Source organism: Rhineura floridana, chromosome 5 (assembly GCF_030035675.1).
Source record: "Rhineura floridana isolate rRhiFlo1 chromosome 5, rRhiFlo1.hap2, whole genome shotgun sequence".
NCBI classification, from domain to species: Eukaryota; Metazoa; Chordata; class Lepidosauria; order Squamata; family Rhineuridae; genus Rhineura; species Rhineura floridana.
Genome location: NC_084484.1, coordinates 86,124,468 through 86,139,400, shown reverse-complemented (window position 1 = coordinate 86,139,400; position 14,933 = coordinate 86,124,468). Strand labels below are relative to the sequence as shown.

The 14,933-nt window shown below is 42.3% G+C and overlaps 1 protein-coding gene across 13 annotated transcripts in view; it reads left to right on the top strand.

Moving 5' to 3' along the window:
* The window catches only part of DMD (dystrophin), a 2,032,119-nt gene that overhangs the window by 1,391,513 nt on the left and 625,673 nt on the right, over positions 1 to 14,933 (top strand). For all 13 annotated transcript variants that reach the window (XM_061627388.1, XM_061627390.1, XM_061627384.1 and 10 more), the window contains one exon: positions 8,073 to 8,181. In XM_061627388.1, coding sequence (XP_061483372.1) covers positions 8,073 to 8,181 — 109 coding nt within the window. The remainder of the gene's footprint in view (positions 1 to 8,072; positions 8,182 to 14,933) is intronic.

The following is a 14,933-nucleotide window of genomic DNA, read 5'->3' as shown; positions in this document are numbered from 1 at the left end:
CACCCAATTATTTGTCTTTTTCACAGTCCATGGTATGCGCAAAGCTCTCCTCCAGCACCACATTTCAAATGAGTTGATTTTTCTCTTATCCGCCTTTTTCACTGTCCAACTTTCACATCCATACATAGAGATTGGAAATACCATGGTCTGAATGATCCTGACTTTAGTGTTCAGTGATACATCTTTGCATTTGAGGACCTTTTCTAGTTCTTTCACATCTGCCCTCCCCAGTCCTCACCTTCTTCTGATTTCTTGACAATTGTCTTCATTTTGGTTAATGACTGGGCCGAGGTATTGATCATCCTTGACAAGTTCAATGTCCTCATTGTCAACTGTAAAGTTACATAAATCTTCTGTTGTCATTGCTTTAGTCTTTTTTGACATTCAGCTGTAGTCCTGCTTTTGTGCTTTCCTCTTTAACTTTCATCAGCATTCGTTTCAAATCATTACTGATTTCTGCTAAGAGTATGGTATCGTCTGCATATCTTAAATTATTGATGTTTCTCCCTCCAATTTTTACACCTCCTTCTTCTTGGTCCAGTCCCGCTTTCTGTATGATATGTTCTGCATACAGATTAAACAAATAGGGTGATAAAATACACCCCTGTCTCACACCCTTTCCGATGGGGAACCAATCAGTTTCTCCATATTCTGTCCTTACAGTAGCCTCTCGTCCAGAGTATAGGTTGTGCGTCAGGACAATGAGATGCTGTGGCACCCCCATTTCTTTTAAAGCATTCCATAGTTTTTCATGATCTACACAGTCAAAGGCTTTGCTGTAATCTATAAAGCACAGGGTGATTTTCTTCTGAAATTCCTTGCTCCTTTCCATTATCCAATGTATGTTTGTGATGTGATCTCTGGTGCCTCTTCCCTTTCTAAATCCAGCTTGGACATCTGGCATTTCTCACTCCATATATGGTAAGAGCCTTTGTTGTAGAATTTTGAGCATTACTTTACTTGCATGGGATATTAAGGCAATAGTTTGATAATTACTGCGTTCTCTGGGATCCCCTTTCTTTGAAAGTGGGATATATATTGAACGCTTCCAGTCTGTGGGCCATTGTTTAGTTTTCCATATTTCTTGACAGATTTTTGTCAAAATTTGGACTGATTCAGTCTCAGTAACTTGTAGCAACTCTATTGGTATGCCATCTATTCCTGGTGATTTGTTTCTTCCAATAATTTTAAGAGCAGCTTTCACCTCACATTCTAAAATTTCTGGTTCTTCATCATATGGTTCCTCCATGAATGAATCTGTCATCCTGGCATCTCTTTTATAGAGTTCTTCAGTGTATTGCTTCCATCTTCCTTTTATTTGATCTCAGTCAGTCAGTGTGTTCCCCTGTTGATTATTCAGCATCCCTACTTGTGGTTTAAATTTCCCTTTCATTTCTCTAAACTTTTGGAATAGGGCTCTTGTTCTTCCCATTTTGTTGTCCTTTTCTATTTCTATACAATAACTATTGTAATAGTTTTCTTTGTCCCTACGTACTAGTCATTGTATAGTTGCATTTAGAGTTCTGACCACGTTTCTATCTCCTTTTGCTTTTGCTTTCCTTCTCTCTTTAACCATTTTAAGAGTTTCTTCAGTCATCCATTGAGGTCTTTCTCTCTTTTTAACTAGAGGTATTGTCTTTTTGCATTCTTCCCTGATAATGTCCCTGACTTCAGTCCATAGTTCTTCTGGTTCTCTGTCAACTAAGTTTAAAGCCTCAAACCTGTTCCTTATTTGATCTTTATATTCTTCTGGGATGTTATTTAAATTATATTTTGGCATTATGAGTGCTTTGTGGTTCTTATTTAGCTTTACTCTGATTTTTGATACGATCAGTTCATGATCTGTACCGCAGTCTGCTCCTGGTCTTGTTTTCGCAGAAAGTATGGAACTTCGCCATCTTCTGTTTCCAATTATATAATCAATTTGATTCCTATATTGACCATCTGGTGATGTCCATGTGTACAGTCGTCTTTTCGGTTGCTCAAAAAATGTGTTGGCAAGAAACAAATCATTGGCTTCACAGAATTCAATAAGTCTTTCTCCTGCTTCATTTCTGTCTCCTAAGCCCCATTTCCCCACAATTCCTAGTTCCTCTCTGTTCCCTACTTTTGCATTCCAGTCCCCCATGATTATCATAATATCTTGTTTTGGTGTGTGATCAATTTCCCCCTGTACTTCTGCATAAAATCTCTCTAATTCTTCTTCTTCTGTATTTGATGTTGGAGCATAGACTTGGATGATGGTTATGTTAATAGGTTTCCCGTTAAATCTCATTGATATCACTTGCTCACACCTTGCATTGTAGCTCCTTATTGCTTTTGCTACCTCACTTCTCACTATTAAAGCAACCCCGTTTCTTCTCACTATTAAAGCAACCCCATTTCTTCTTGATTTCTCATTTCCTGCATAAAATATTTTGTAGTTGCCTGATTGAAAATGTCCCATTCCAGTCCATTTTAATTCACTCACGCCAAGTATTGTAATGTTGATATGCTCCATTTCTTGCTTGACAATTTCTAACTTTCCCTGGTTCATGCTTCTCACATTCCATGTTCCTATTGTGTGCGTCGTACAACTCCGGACTCTCCTTTCGCATCTGTGCCCATCAGCCTCTGGGCTTCCTTTTGGTTTTGACCCAGCTGTGTCATTTGTCACAGCACTACTCGTACTTTTCCTTTGTTCTTCCCCAGTAGCTCGGTGAGTGCCTTCTGACCTGGGGGTCTCATCTTCCAGCACTATCTCGTGTTGCATTTTGGAGTCTGTTCATAGGGCTTTCGTGGTAAGAAGTATTCAGAGGTGGTTTACCATTGCCTTCCTCTGAGTTTGGATACATCTTAGTCTGGTGTCTCAGCTTTGACCATTCTGCCATGGGTGCCCCTCTCGGTCTAGACTCCTGACTGCATTGCCCTCAGCTTCTTCAACACTCTCAAACCCCCTCACCACGTTAAGGTGTGCATCCTAAAGGGGTAGGTCCAAAGTCCCAAGGGCTTTATACGTTAAAGTGAACCCCTTGAATTGAGACTGATGTAGGCACCCAGTGCAAAGCTTCACAAAAACTTCACTTAGTTTTCACCTTTTTCCACCTGATCAAAAAGTACTTCGATTTAAAATAAGAACTGCAATACTGCCAGGAAAAATCACATCCGTATTATGTAAATAGTGTGTGAGGTGGTGGAAGAGAGAGGAAGACTGGACTAAAAAACATGCCTTCTCCGTTCCTTTATTTGCCACTCGACAATAGCCGTCACTCATGGACTGCCTTGGGCCAGGTCCTTTTCACTTTTTCCATCAAATGGAGTAGTACAGGTCTTCTTGTGCTAAATTTAGTTCTGGGTATGTTTGAGGATCTGGCATTTGATGGGCTATTATAATAATTTGTTTGCATAAATCAAATTTCTGTTGCAGCTACCAATTTCAGTACTGAGGCAGAATAAAATTTAGTAGTCCAGTTTAAATCTGTTTCAGAACTGCATAGATTGATAGGATTTGTGATAAGCTTTATATACAATTTGCCCTTGCTGATAAAGTTACAAATTCTAATACTCTTTCAAAGTCTATTTTTTGTTCTCATTTGCATTTTGACTCAAAAATATGCAGATTGGATCCAGACATGCTTGCACTGGAAAAAGTTACAGCAAAGCAATTTTAGTCAATCCCCTGGCATCTGCCTATGCTTCCTGAAAAGCTGCTCTGGAGGTTTGGAAGACCCTTCAAAACATCATGAGAGATGCTGCTGCCTTCCATGGGGAAGGGGGAAATAGTGAAAATTACTGCCACCCTGTCCCTCCAGCAAGGAACATCCACTATATCCCAGTTCTCTTTTGTGAATGGAAGGAGCAAGTGTGGATCCAACCCATTAGTTCAAGCCTATGGATATTTTTGCCTAAGGTTAAATATATATAATCTTCCCATGACTATATGATTTTACAGCATGGGTGATGTATCATATGTCTGAATGTTCCACCACAAGATATGTTGAAATACAGCATGCTGGGAAACATTTAGACCGAATAGTACAGTATGTCCAAATGCCAGCTTTCCTCTTTTCCACAAGGATGTTTATTTCAGTAAGTACAGGCACTTTAAGATAATTGTACAGGTAGTCTTGCCAGTAGCATTGTTTTTTCCTTACAATATTCAAAGTGCTCGTTATGACCTATAAAGCCCTATACGGCTTAGGTCCAGGCTATCTGTCAGGCCGTATCTCCCTATATGAACCTGACCGGGCCCTGAGATCTTCAGGAGAGACCCTTCTCACGATCCCAACACCTTCACAAGTGCGACTGGTGGGGACACGAGATAGGGCGTTTTCGGTGGCTGCCCTTAGGCTCCGGAACTCCCTCCCTAGGGAGGCAAGAATGGCCTCCTCTGTGCAGTCTTTCCGCCGACAGCTAAAGACTTTTTTCTTCCGGCAGGCCTTTGGAACTGAAGGTTTTAAGGGTAGTGACTGAAGAGGATGCTGTATGTTATTGTTTTACTTGTATGCTCCTAAACTGGGTTGCAGTATTTTAAGAGTAATTGGTTTTAACATCTTAATAGTTTAATCCTGTTTTAATGCTGATTTTATATATTTATATGTTTTATATTTTTATAGGTTCTTAATGATGTGTACTTGTTTTTATCTGGAAGCCGCCTTGAGTTCCAGTTTGGAAAAAGGGCGGGGTATAAATAAAGATAATAATAATAATAATAATAATAATTACAACACATTAGACCTAGTAGTTAGGCAGTATTGCATAGCTTTAAATAATTTTGTTATTTGGACAGTAATTTATTAGCATTACATGTAATGTGTCTATGTGAAATATCTTAAATTGTGGCTATTTGTGAAGTATTAGAAACACTGTTGTCTATTGAGCTGTACTTTTTAAAATTGCACACTGCTGTTAGTTTAATTAGCCACATTGAGAAATCTGCTTATCTTCATTCATTACACTGAAATGACTGAAGATTTCATTTGCCCCATAAAATAAGTTTTAAACCCAAATGATCCTGAAATCCTATATGGTTTTCTTTCTGAAAGAAAAAATGATTACACATATAAACTTTTGCTTTCTCGCAATTAAAACATGCTTGAGAGTGTGGAAGTTTCAATGTTGTCAATAACTGTGTCTCTCATCTTACTATTAATCTGCACCATGAGAACGCAATACCATTTAAATGGCATATTTAATGTTACTGTTTTGTCAGATGACAAAACAGTATCCAGTTTTTCACAGTTCTTCCTTTTTATATTTGAATATTCTTTCTTCCTCAGTAAATGAGTTAAAATGTAATAAGCACATGAGGCAAAGATGTTTAAATTTTGTTGACACAAAGTAATTGCTAAGGTCAAACAGACAAGAGGACAGTTGAATCTGCCTGCTATAATTTCCTCAAATGTACTGTAAATTGATGGCATTATGAGATGTTTTCAATTATATTCAGTCATACTTAAAAGTGTATGTTTTCTCAGCTGCTTTTTAAAAAAAAAATTAGTTGGGGACACCATTTTTGCCAGAATTCACAAAAACATTACTAACTCCCCCAAGATATCTTAAATGTCAGCTAGCTTTTAAAATGCATATATTAAATCTGAATGTTAACTATTGTAATATTTGATAGAAAAGCATGTGAAAATATTATTTTTCCTTTTTGCCTATAAAATAATTATACAGACAGGAGAGTGGCTGTATACTATAGCCAGCATGAATTTTTCACATTCCGCAATGTTAAATTGAAAATACCCCCATGCCATTCTGATGCTTCCCATAAACTCATCTCAAAACAAAACCTTAAAAAACTTATACTCGTGAACTCAGAAATGCTTGCTTAACAACCCTCTAAATTTTCACGGCAATACACAAAACAGTCAGAGAATAGAGAGTTCAAAGTCTAAAAAGAGAGAGAGAAAAACCCAGATCCCCTTTGGACTTTTTTGCTGTCAGAGTTCTCATAATCTGTTGAAATTCATTAAAAATCAGCTATGTTCACAAAGTACCTGTAATCCTATTACTGACCTTGCTCCATACTCTGTCCTTCATCTTCTGCAGTTTAAACGTTTAAAAAATGCCTGGCTCATTTTTAATTAATTTAAGAAATTTTGGCTGGAACTCAATGACAATGTCGGGCATGCTCAGTAAGAACCAACTGTCAGGGTTTTAAAAGCCAGACTCATAACTGTTTGGCTTGGCTAACCAGACTTTGACTTCACTTGAGACAGTCTTGGCTTCCGCCAAAGAATCCTGGGAATTGTAGTTTGTGAAGGGTGCTGAGAGGAGACTCCTGTTCCACTGACAGAGCTTCAGTGGTCAGAGTGGTTTAACGGGGGAAGGAGGGAGGGGTAGAGTGGGCAGGGGAGGAGGAAGGGAGAAAAGAAGGGAAGGAGGGGAAAGGCAGGTCTGATAATTGGCATACTTATTGAGTTCCATGGGATTTACTCCTATGCAGTCATGGTTAGGATAGGTAAAACTGACAATGGGGGAGGAGGCGGCTGAGGGGGAAGGGGAAGAGGTGGATTGGAGGGGGACAAAGGAAGTTGGAGGGGAGGGCAGGTTTGATCATTTGCATGCTTATAGAGTTCAATGGTATTTACTCCCTTGCAATCATGCTTAAGATATGTAAAACTGACCATGAGGAGGGGGAAGGGGAAGGAGGGGATTGGAAGGGGATGGGGATGGGTAGGGAAGGGCAAAGGAAGGGGGGAAGGGGGAAGAGGGAGGGGATAGGAGGGAGAAGGAGAGCATTTGGGTTTGATTATTTGCATACTTTTTGAATTCAGTGGGATTTATTTCTGTGCAATCATGTTTGAAAATGGAAATGGACTGCCTTCAAGTCGATCCTGACTTATGGTGACCCTATGAATAAGGTTTTTATGCTAAACTGTATTCAGAAGCGGTTTTACCATTGCCTTCCTCTGAGGCTGAGAGGCAGTGACGGGCCCAAGGTCACCCAGTGATCTTCATGACTGTATGGGGATTTGAACCTTGGTCTACCAGATTGTAGTCCAACACTGACCCGGGGGAGGGACAGGGAGGGTGGGAGGGACAGGGAGGGTGGGAGGAGAGGAGCTTGGGTGGGTGGGTGGGCACTGGGCAGAGGGGAGGCCCTTTCCTTTCCAAAAGGAAACATTGTGAACAATATCATTGCTTTTCAGTGTTTTCCCCACTTTTTTATTCTACAGCAGGCACATGTAGCCTGCCACCCAAATTTAAACCAAAGCTGTCCCTGACCACATCCACACCAGGCCTTTATTTCACTTTGGACAGTCATGGCTTTTCTCAAAGTATCCTGGGAAGTGTAGTTAGTGAAGGGTGCTGAGTTGCTACGAGATGCCCTCTTCCCCTCACAGACTTTCAATCAGAGTGGCTGACTGTTAAACCACTCTGGCCAGTGAAGCTCTCTCAGTGGAATAGGAATTTCCTCTCAGCACCCTTCACAAACTACACTTCCTAGGATTCTTTGAGGGAAGCCATGACTGTCTCAAGTAAAATCAAAGTCTGGTGTGGGTGTGGCCCCCTGATTAGGCAGATCAAGCAGCTGTGAGTCTGGTTTTTAGAGCCCTGACAGTTGATTCTTACTGAGCATTCCCAACATTATCATTGAGTTCAAGCCAAAATTTCTTAAATTAAATAAAAATCAGCCAGGCATTTGTTTAACTTTTAAAGTGCAGAAGATGAAGGACAGAGTATGGGGCAAGGTCCTTAATAGGATTACAGGTACTCTGTGAACATGGCTGATTTTTAATGAATTTCAACAGATTATGAGAACTCTGACAGAAAAAAGTCCAAAAGTGATCTAGGTTTTCTCTCTCTCTTTTTAGACTTTGCACTCTCTATTCTCTCTGACTGTTTTGTGTTTCATCATGAAAATTTAGAGGGTTGTTAAGCAAGCGTTTCTGAATTCAGGACTAGGTTTTTTAAGGTTTTGTTTTGAAATGAGCTTCTGGGAAGCATCGGAATGGCATGGGGTGTATTTTCAATTTAACGTTGTGGAATGTGAAAAATCCACGCTGGCTGTATAATAATATAAAAAGCAATAGTGCTGTCCACAATATGCTTTCTTGTTTAATATACCTGTCTTCTTGTTTCAGAGAAAATTAGAAGATTTAAATACTGACTGGAAAGCAGTAAACCATTTAATACAACTTTTGAAAGGAAAGCCCCTGACTGGGCCCATAGGAACTGTATCTTCTGCTGTTGGTAAGTACTTTGAAGTTTCAGTAATCATCAAAGTTTATAGGTAAATATTAAAATGAAGGGATATTTTATCTTAGCGTGGTGAGAATGATGGTGCTAAAAGCCATTACTATTATTATTATTATTATTATTATTATTTTGAGTGTCTGCTCCATCGGCCTACTGAAGGAATATTTATACTACACATTTATGGAACTAGTTCAACTGTCATGGCTTTCCTCAATGAACCTTTAGAATTATAGTGGGTGAGAGTTCTGGAAATTCTGTTTGATTCCTGACATCTCTTAGTTCCCTAGAGAGAAATGGAAATGAATTGCCTTCAAGTCAATTCTGACTTATGATGACCCTATGAATAGGGTTTTCATGGTAAGGGATATTCAGAGGTGGTTTACCATTGCCTTCCTCTGAGGCTGAGAGGAAGTGACTGGCCCAAGGTCACCCAGTGAGCTTCATGGCTGTGTGCAGATTCAAACCCGGTCTCCCAGGTCATAGTCCAACGCCTTAACCACTACACCACACTGGCTCTCTAACCACTACACCACACTGGCTCTCAGAGAGAATGATTATTAAATTAATTTTGTTTTGTCTGTGGTACAAATATATCCTGAGACAAAGTAGTGAAACTTAAATTTAATTCATTTAGTATCATTGACACTTATTTATAATCTATGCTGGATAAAAGTTTTTTTTTTTTAAATACCATCTTAAGAGACAAAAGAATTACTGAACTAGTAGCCATCGGTTTGAATGGAGGTCCCATCAGTACAGTGAGGACCCAGTTCAATTCCATGTGGGAAACTGGAGCACCACCTGGAGAGAAATCAGGGCCACACCTTTGATGAAACATTTGTAGATTGGATGAGATGGGAGGATAAATTGACTAGAATACCACTTAAAATGGCAGCTTGTATTTTAATGGTGCTGCAGCTATGCCCCATATTCACTCTGTCTTGGAGAAAACTCCAGCACATCAACTGCTGGAGCTGCTGGGTTAGCCCCAGAAGAGGAGCCCCAGAAGAGAACACACCTCTGGGGGAGCTGGACACCCTGTTGCTAGAGGCCTGCCTTGAGGCATATAGAGTGTCTAAAACCTTGGAACTGCAGATGGGTATCTTGAACATCCAGAGCCAAGGACTTCAAGTCCAGGTCCAAATTACATGAAGCTGTAGGCTGCTGTCCCCAGGGTGACTCCCTGAATGAGAAGAGCACCCTAACTGAATGGAATAGCATTTGTGGTCAGAATCAGTCTCTGCAGCTCCTCCAACTCCCTCCCTCCATTAACTGGAGAGAAATCAACTACCACTGTAGCTCCCTCTGCACCATATCTACAATGGACACCTGAATCCTCACCTTTGCTGGAATGGGATCTTGGAATGGAAGCAGAAGCTGCTGAAAGGACCAGGAGAGAAACCACCACTACTACCAGTTACCTGCCCAGCACCATCATTCCTTATAGCTGATGTCACCTGAGACACCAGGTCGTATGCTGTGATCAGATGAATGAGAAAGAACATGACTAACTGAAACCAGTAAGATTAGCTAACAATACTCCAGAATGTTTTGACATCAGCCAAAACTGACAAAGAAGCTTTTCCAGCTAGATGGAGCTTCTCAAACTTATATGTACTGGCAGATTCTTGCCATGACATGAGAACCTGTGCAATGCCAACCATCCTCATATGTAAAGTACTGTTTAAAGGAACATAAAGGACTACTAGATGGCTTGGGGGATTGTTTTTCCTTTCTTGTCCTTCATTCTATTAAAAGCATATTCAACACTTTCAAAAAGGACTATCTGCCAAAGAAAGGAATAAAGAATTTTTATTTTATATTTAAAACATACACTTAATTTAATACTGAACTGCAAAGATGTATGCAGAAAAAACAGAATAGCACCTGAGGTTGTATGTACCAACATGGGCAAGCCATAGCCACATTATGCGTATTACAGACAACTAAGCTCTATTGAAGGTGCATATTCCAGGAATACCTTAAGCCAATGAATGGAAACCTGATAAAAGAGAGGAAGCTGTGCCTTTTCAATGACTGATGAAGCATCATAAAACTAGAAAAAGGACAACATCTTTCAGTTTCACCCACCAGGTCCCTCACCCTCAGTTTATGTAAACGCAAACTTTCTTAACTTTCCACTGCCACTAATTCTCTCAGAATACAGTAATATTTTAGTTAACAGAGTAGATGCATTCCTGGACATTACGTCTTTAACAGAAACTTTGGTACCAGAGGTAGGAATAACACAGAAAGAATAGGGATAGATTCCCTACACCCGCACATAGATGGTGGGGGCAGCTTCAACAGGGGCTTTAAAGGGTGCCTACCCAGCATCTACCCACTCCGTCTCCTTCTCCTCTTCTGAATACCACTGGATTCTTCCCTCTCCAGCTCTGGGAGAAAGCAAGGGCCTGTTTACATGGGACCCCAGATCCACATTAAAAATGCTGCTTTTTCCATCGCGATTGATTTTGACAGTTCACATACTTCCGCCCTTGCTACGAATAAATTGGCTGTTTTTCTTTGTAGCACTCACACGCTTGTGTGTGTTTATTGCTATCAGTGTTTCCTTGTTGCTGTGCCCGCACATTAGTATGTTAACTGCAGAGGCGGGGAAGGGGCAGTGTTTCCCTAAACGAAGGGAGGAATAGGCACTTGAAAGAAAGGGAATCGCTCCCATCTGTGGCTGTTAGGCTGTCCCTGCATGAGATTGGTGTGCCTTTGGCACCCCGGGACAAGCCTCAGCATGCGTTCTGGGAAACATTAAAAAAACCAATTATCTTTAGAGAGACATTAAAATCAGCTACTAAAGGAAGCATTGACCGTTTAATATTATCGCTCTCCGTGAGGGGAGCAGATGCTGGGATGAGATGCCAAGGCAGCTCCCCTTTCCCCTTACCCCAGCGGTGGCTTTGCCAGCCCCCTCTCGCCATGGCTGCGAATAGGGCACATGTATCAGTCCGAGGGGGGGAGAGATCCAGCTTTGGGGGGGAGTGGAGGGATGCTACGAGGCAAAAGAGGTCCTACACACACATTCTCTCTCATACACACACTCACTAGACATAAACAACAGTGCCAAAACCACAGCTCTGAGGAAGGAATTTTACAAGCTCCAGCCTTGCTACCCTTGATGAAGGGGTGGGGAATGTGATTTTGTTTAAAGGAGCGGGTGAGAAAATGTATTGGGGGGGGAAGCGGGAGTAAATGGGAGAAAGGCAAGAGCAACTGGAAGTTGCTTCGTCAACCGCAGGAAACAAAATGATGCCTGAGACAGTGAAAGGGGCAGAGAAAAGGGAGGATCTAATGGCGAAGAAACTGCACAGCCAGAAAAGGTGCTTAAAAGGTAATACACAGTAGAAGCAGGTGTGGGTTTTAAAAGCAAATGCTGGTTTTTATTGCATCCATTTAATCTGGAGTTAAAGGCAAAAGCAGTAGTATGTACGCAAGTTGGGTAAAACGTCAAGTAAATGGTCCGAATTAAAAGGATCTGCAAAAAGCAGCGGATGCACATTTTTTGGGCATGTAAACAGGCCCCAAGAGATCTTTTTAATGCAAAGCAAACACACAGGCTTGAAGGTTTATCCATAGTAAAGCAAGGCACGGTTTCGTCAGTTTCACCTTAAAGCAAAGGCAGAGGTTTGAAAGTTTATCCATAGCAAAGCTGGTCAGTTTCACCTTCCAAAAGCCTTCCTTAAAAGGAGCTTGGTTTCTGAGGGATTCGGTAACTGAGGTATTACTGTACTTTTAACATGCTTATAGTAGCATGTATAGTAGACTTTTAACAAGGCCTCATGGCAAACACAGAGGTCACAGCATATTATACAGCCACAAGACTGGCTGTATACTATAGCCAGTGTGGATTTTTCACATTCCGCAGTGTTAAATTGAAAATAACCCTACATGCCATTCTGATGCTTCCCATAAGCTCATTTCAAAGCAAAACCTTACAAAACGTATAGTCCTGAACTCAGAAACGCTTACTTAACAACACTCTCAATTTTCATGGCGATACACAAAACAGTCAGAGAGACTCTAGAGTTCAAAGTGTAAAAAGAGAGGAAAAAACCCAGATCCCTTTTGGACTTTTTTCTATCAGAATTCTCATAATCTGTTGAAATTCATTAAAAATCAGCCATGTTCACAGTATACCTGTAATCCGATTACTGACCTTGCTCCATACTCTGACCTTCATCTTCTGCAGTTTAAAAGTTAAAAAAAGTCTGGCAGCTTTTTAATTAATTTAAGAAATTTTGCATTGAACTGAATGATAGTGTCGGGCATGCTCAGTAAGAATGAACTTTCAGTGTTCTAAAAGCCAGACTCACAGCTGCTGGGCTTGTCAAATCAGGGGGCCACACCCACACCAGACGTTGATTTTCCATATGAGTCCGGCCCTCACTCCGGGTTATAGCACCACCTATCGTGCGAAGGCAAGAATGTCTTTGAAGTCAAGACTAGGGGCATCAGGCCCCTCCCACTCCCCAGTTCATTCTTGCCTTCGTACGAACAAGATTGAGATTTCAATAGCGTAGCATTTAGCTAAGTCTTTGTGTTTGTGTATTTGTCTGACAGGGTGTGAAGGTTTTGTCGTTTGTGTTTTTCCAAGTGCTTCCCTTCCCTCTGTCTTGTATTTAACACTGTTTGTGTGAAATTCCTGGGGAATTCCCTTGGGGGGAGTTCTCCCTTGCCCGGGCCGTTTCTTTCCCCGGCTTTTAGCCTTAGATCTTAGAGAGACCGCGGCTGCGGTTCTCTCTATTTTTAGCGGGAGCTTGCGGCTGCAGTTCTCTGCTTTACCCCTCGTTTGTTTTAGTGCCTTCAGGAGTCACTTTTCCCCTATGAGGCCGTTTGTTTCGCTGCCTTCCCGAGCTCTGCTGTGGCTTTTTGCCTCGCGGACGTCCCTTTAAATTCACTCCGGGAGCTTGCGGCTGCGACTCTCGCCTGGGAGATTTTTCAAGCCCCGGCTGTCGCCCCCAGACTTGTGGCTTTAAGTTCTCACCACGATAGTCTCTGTAGTCGGCGGCGGCGGCTTCCTCTACCGCTCCTTAGCTGCTACGGTGCCTCATTAACGAGCCGCGATTACGCCTTTCAGCCACCGGCTATCGCAAGCTCAGGAGACTGTGCTAGACAGTTTTTCTGTCAGTTTTGTTGTCGCCCCTCAGTGTCCGCCATTACTCCTCCGCCATATTGAGTGTTACTTTTCCCGCTCTGTTACGGGCGCCATTTTGTTTGTCCCGTTCTTTTCCTGCCCTTTTTGTTTAGACTTTCCTGCACTACATAAAGGGGGATTTTTTACCTTGAGAAAGCTTTTCTTGTATGTGAGTTATAGATAGGACTACTTAGCTCTACAAGAGTTCCTCTCTCACCTGGCTTCTGCTACTGCCTATTGCAACAACTGACTCTCAGCAGCTATTGAACGTCAATGGCTCCATCAAGGCTGTGACTGTGCTCCAACCTATTTGAACTGCAAAGAGGAGGAATCACTCGTGGCTGTGCAGGAGGCTCATACGGCAGCACGCTTTTTGAACTGGACATTCTGCCCCCTTTTGGCCCTGTCACAGCCAGTTGCTACTGTACTAAACACAACTTAGTTGAACTGTACATTCTGCCCCCTCTGTGGCCGTGTACCAGGGCGATCTACACTGTACATTCTGCCCCCTCTGTGGCCGTGTACCAAGCCTGAAGTATAGTCTGCATTATTTTGACGCTGTTACCATCATACATTCTGCCCCCTCTGTGGCCATGTACCTAGCCATCTGCCAGTGCATTCTACCCCCTCTGTGTGTGTCGTGAGACAAATCTTTACTGCTCCCCAAATCCTTTTGACGTAGCTAGAGGCAGATGTATTGATGAAGCCTCGTATGGGGAGGAGTCAACCTTTGCTGATCACCCTGAAGGAGACGACTGGAGTGACTATTTGGAACATGAGGAGGATACATCATATCGCTTGTTCAATGCCTCCGATTATCAGTCTCTAGCGTGCAGGGTAGTTAACATTCTTGGTCTCCAAGCTGCGCCTCCAACAACTTCCGCTCCAGCTACTAAAGCGGCCAGGGTCCTCAAATCCCCTGCACCAACCGAGCACTACATCCCGGTGCCGGATCCCATTGCCAAACTGGCCACCGAAGAATGGTCTCATCCATTCCAAACTCGCCGCTTCAAGAACCTGGCTGACAAACTGTACTCCCTAGCTCCTGACTTTGCCACCAAGCTAGCTGTCCCCGGCATAGACGACCCAATCGCTAGCCTAGTTTCACGATCTCTTTTGCCTAGAAAAAGAGAATCCCAACTAAAGGATGCTACTGAACGAAGAATAGACTTCGCTCTCCGCAAAAATCATGAGGCCACTGCCTTCTCCATGCATGCCTCCTCATCAGCTTCCGTCTTCTCCAGAGCAGCAATGATGTGGCTGGATGATCTTCTAGAGGACCCTAACCCTGATCCTGTCTCTCTCAGAAGGTCACTGATAAAGTTGCGCAAGACAGCGGCGTTTGTAGCTGATGCCGCTTTGGATGCCACTCAACTGGGGGCACGAGCCATGACGGCTCAGATAGTTGCTCAACGGACCCTCTGGCTTCGCCACTGGCAAGCTGACTCTACGGCCAGAGTGAATCTCTCCAGGGCACCTTAGTCTGGATCTTTGCCCTTCAGTGAGGAAGCTCTAAAGGCAGTGCTGGTTGATCCCAAAGACGCTCACAAACCGGTTTTGGCCACTGTCAAGAACACCGATCATAGGCCTTTCAGGT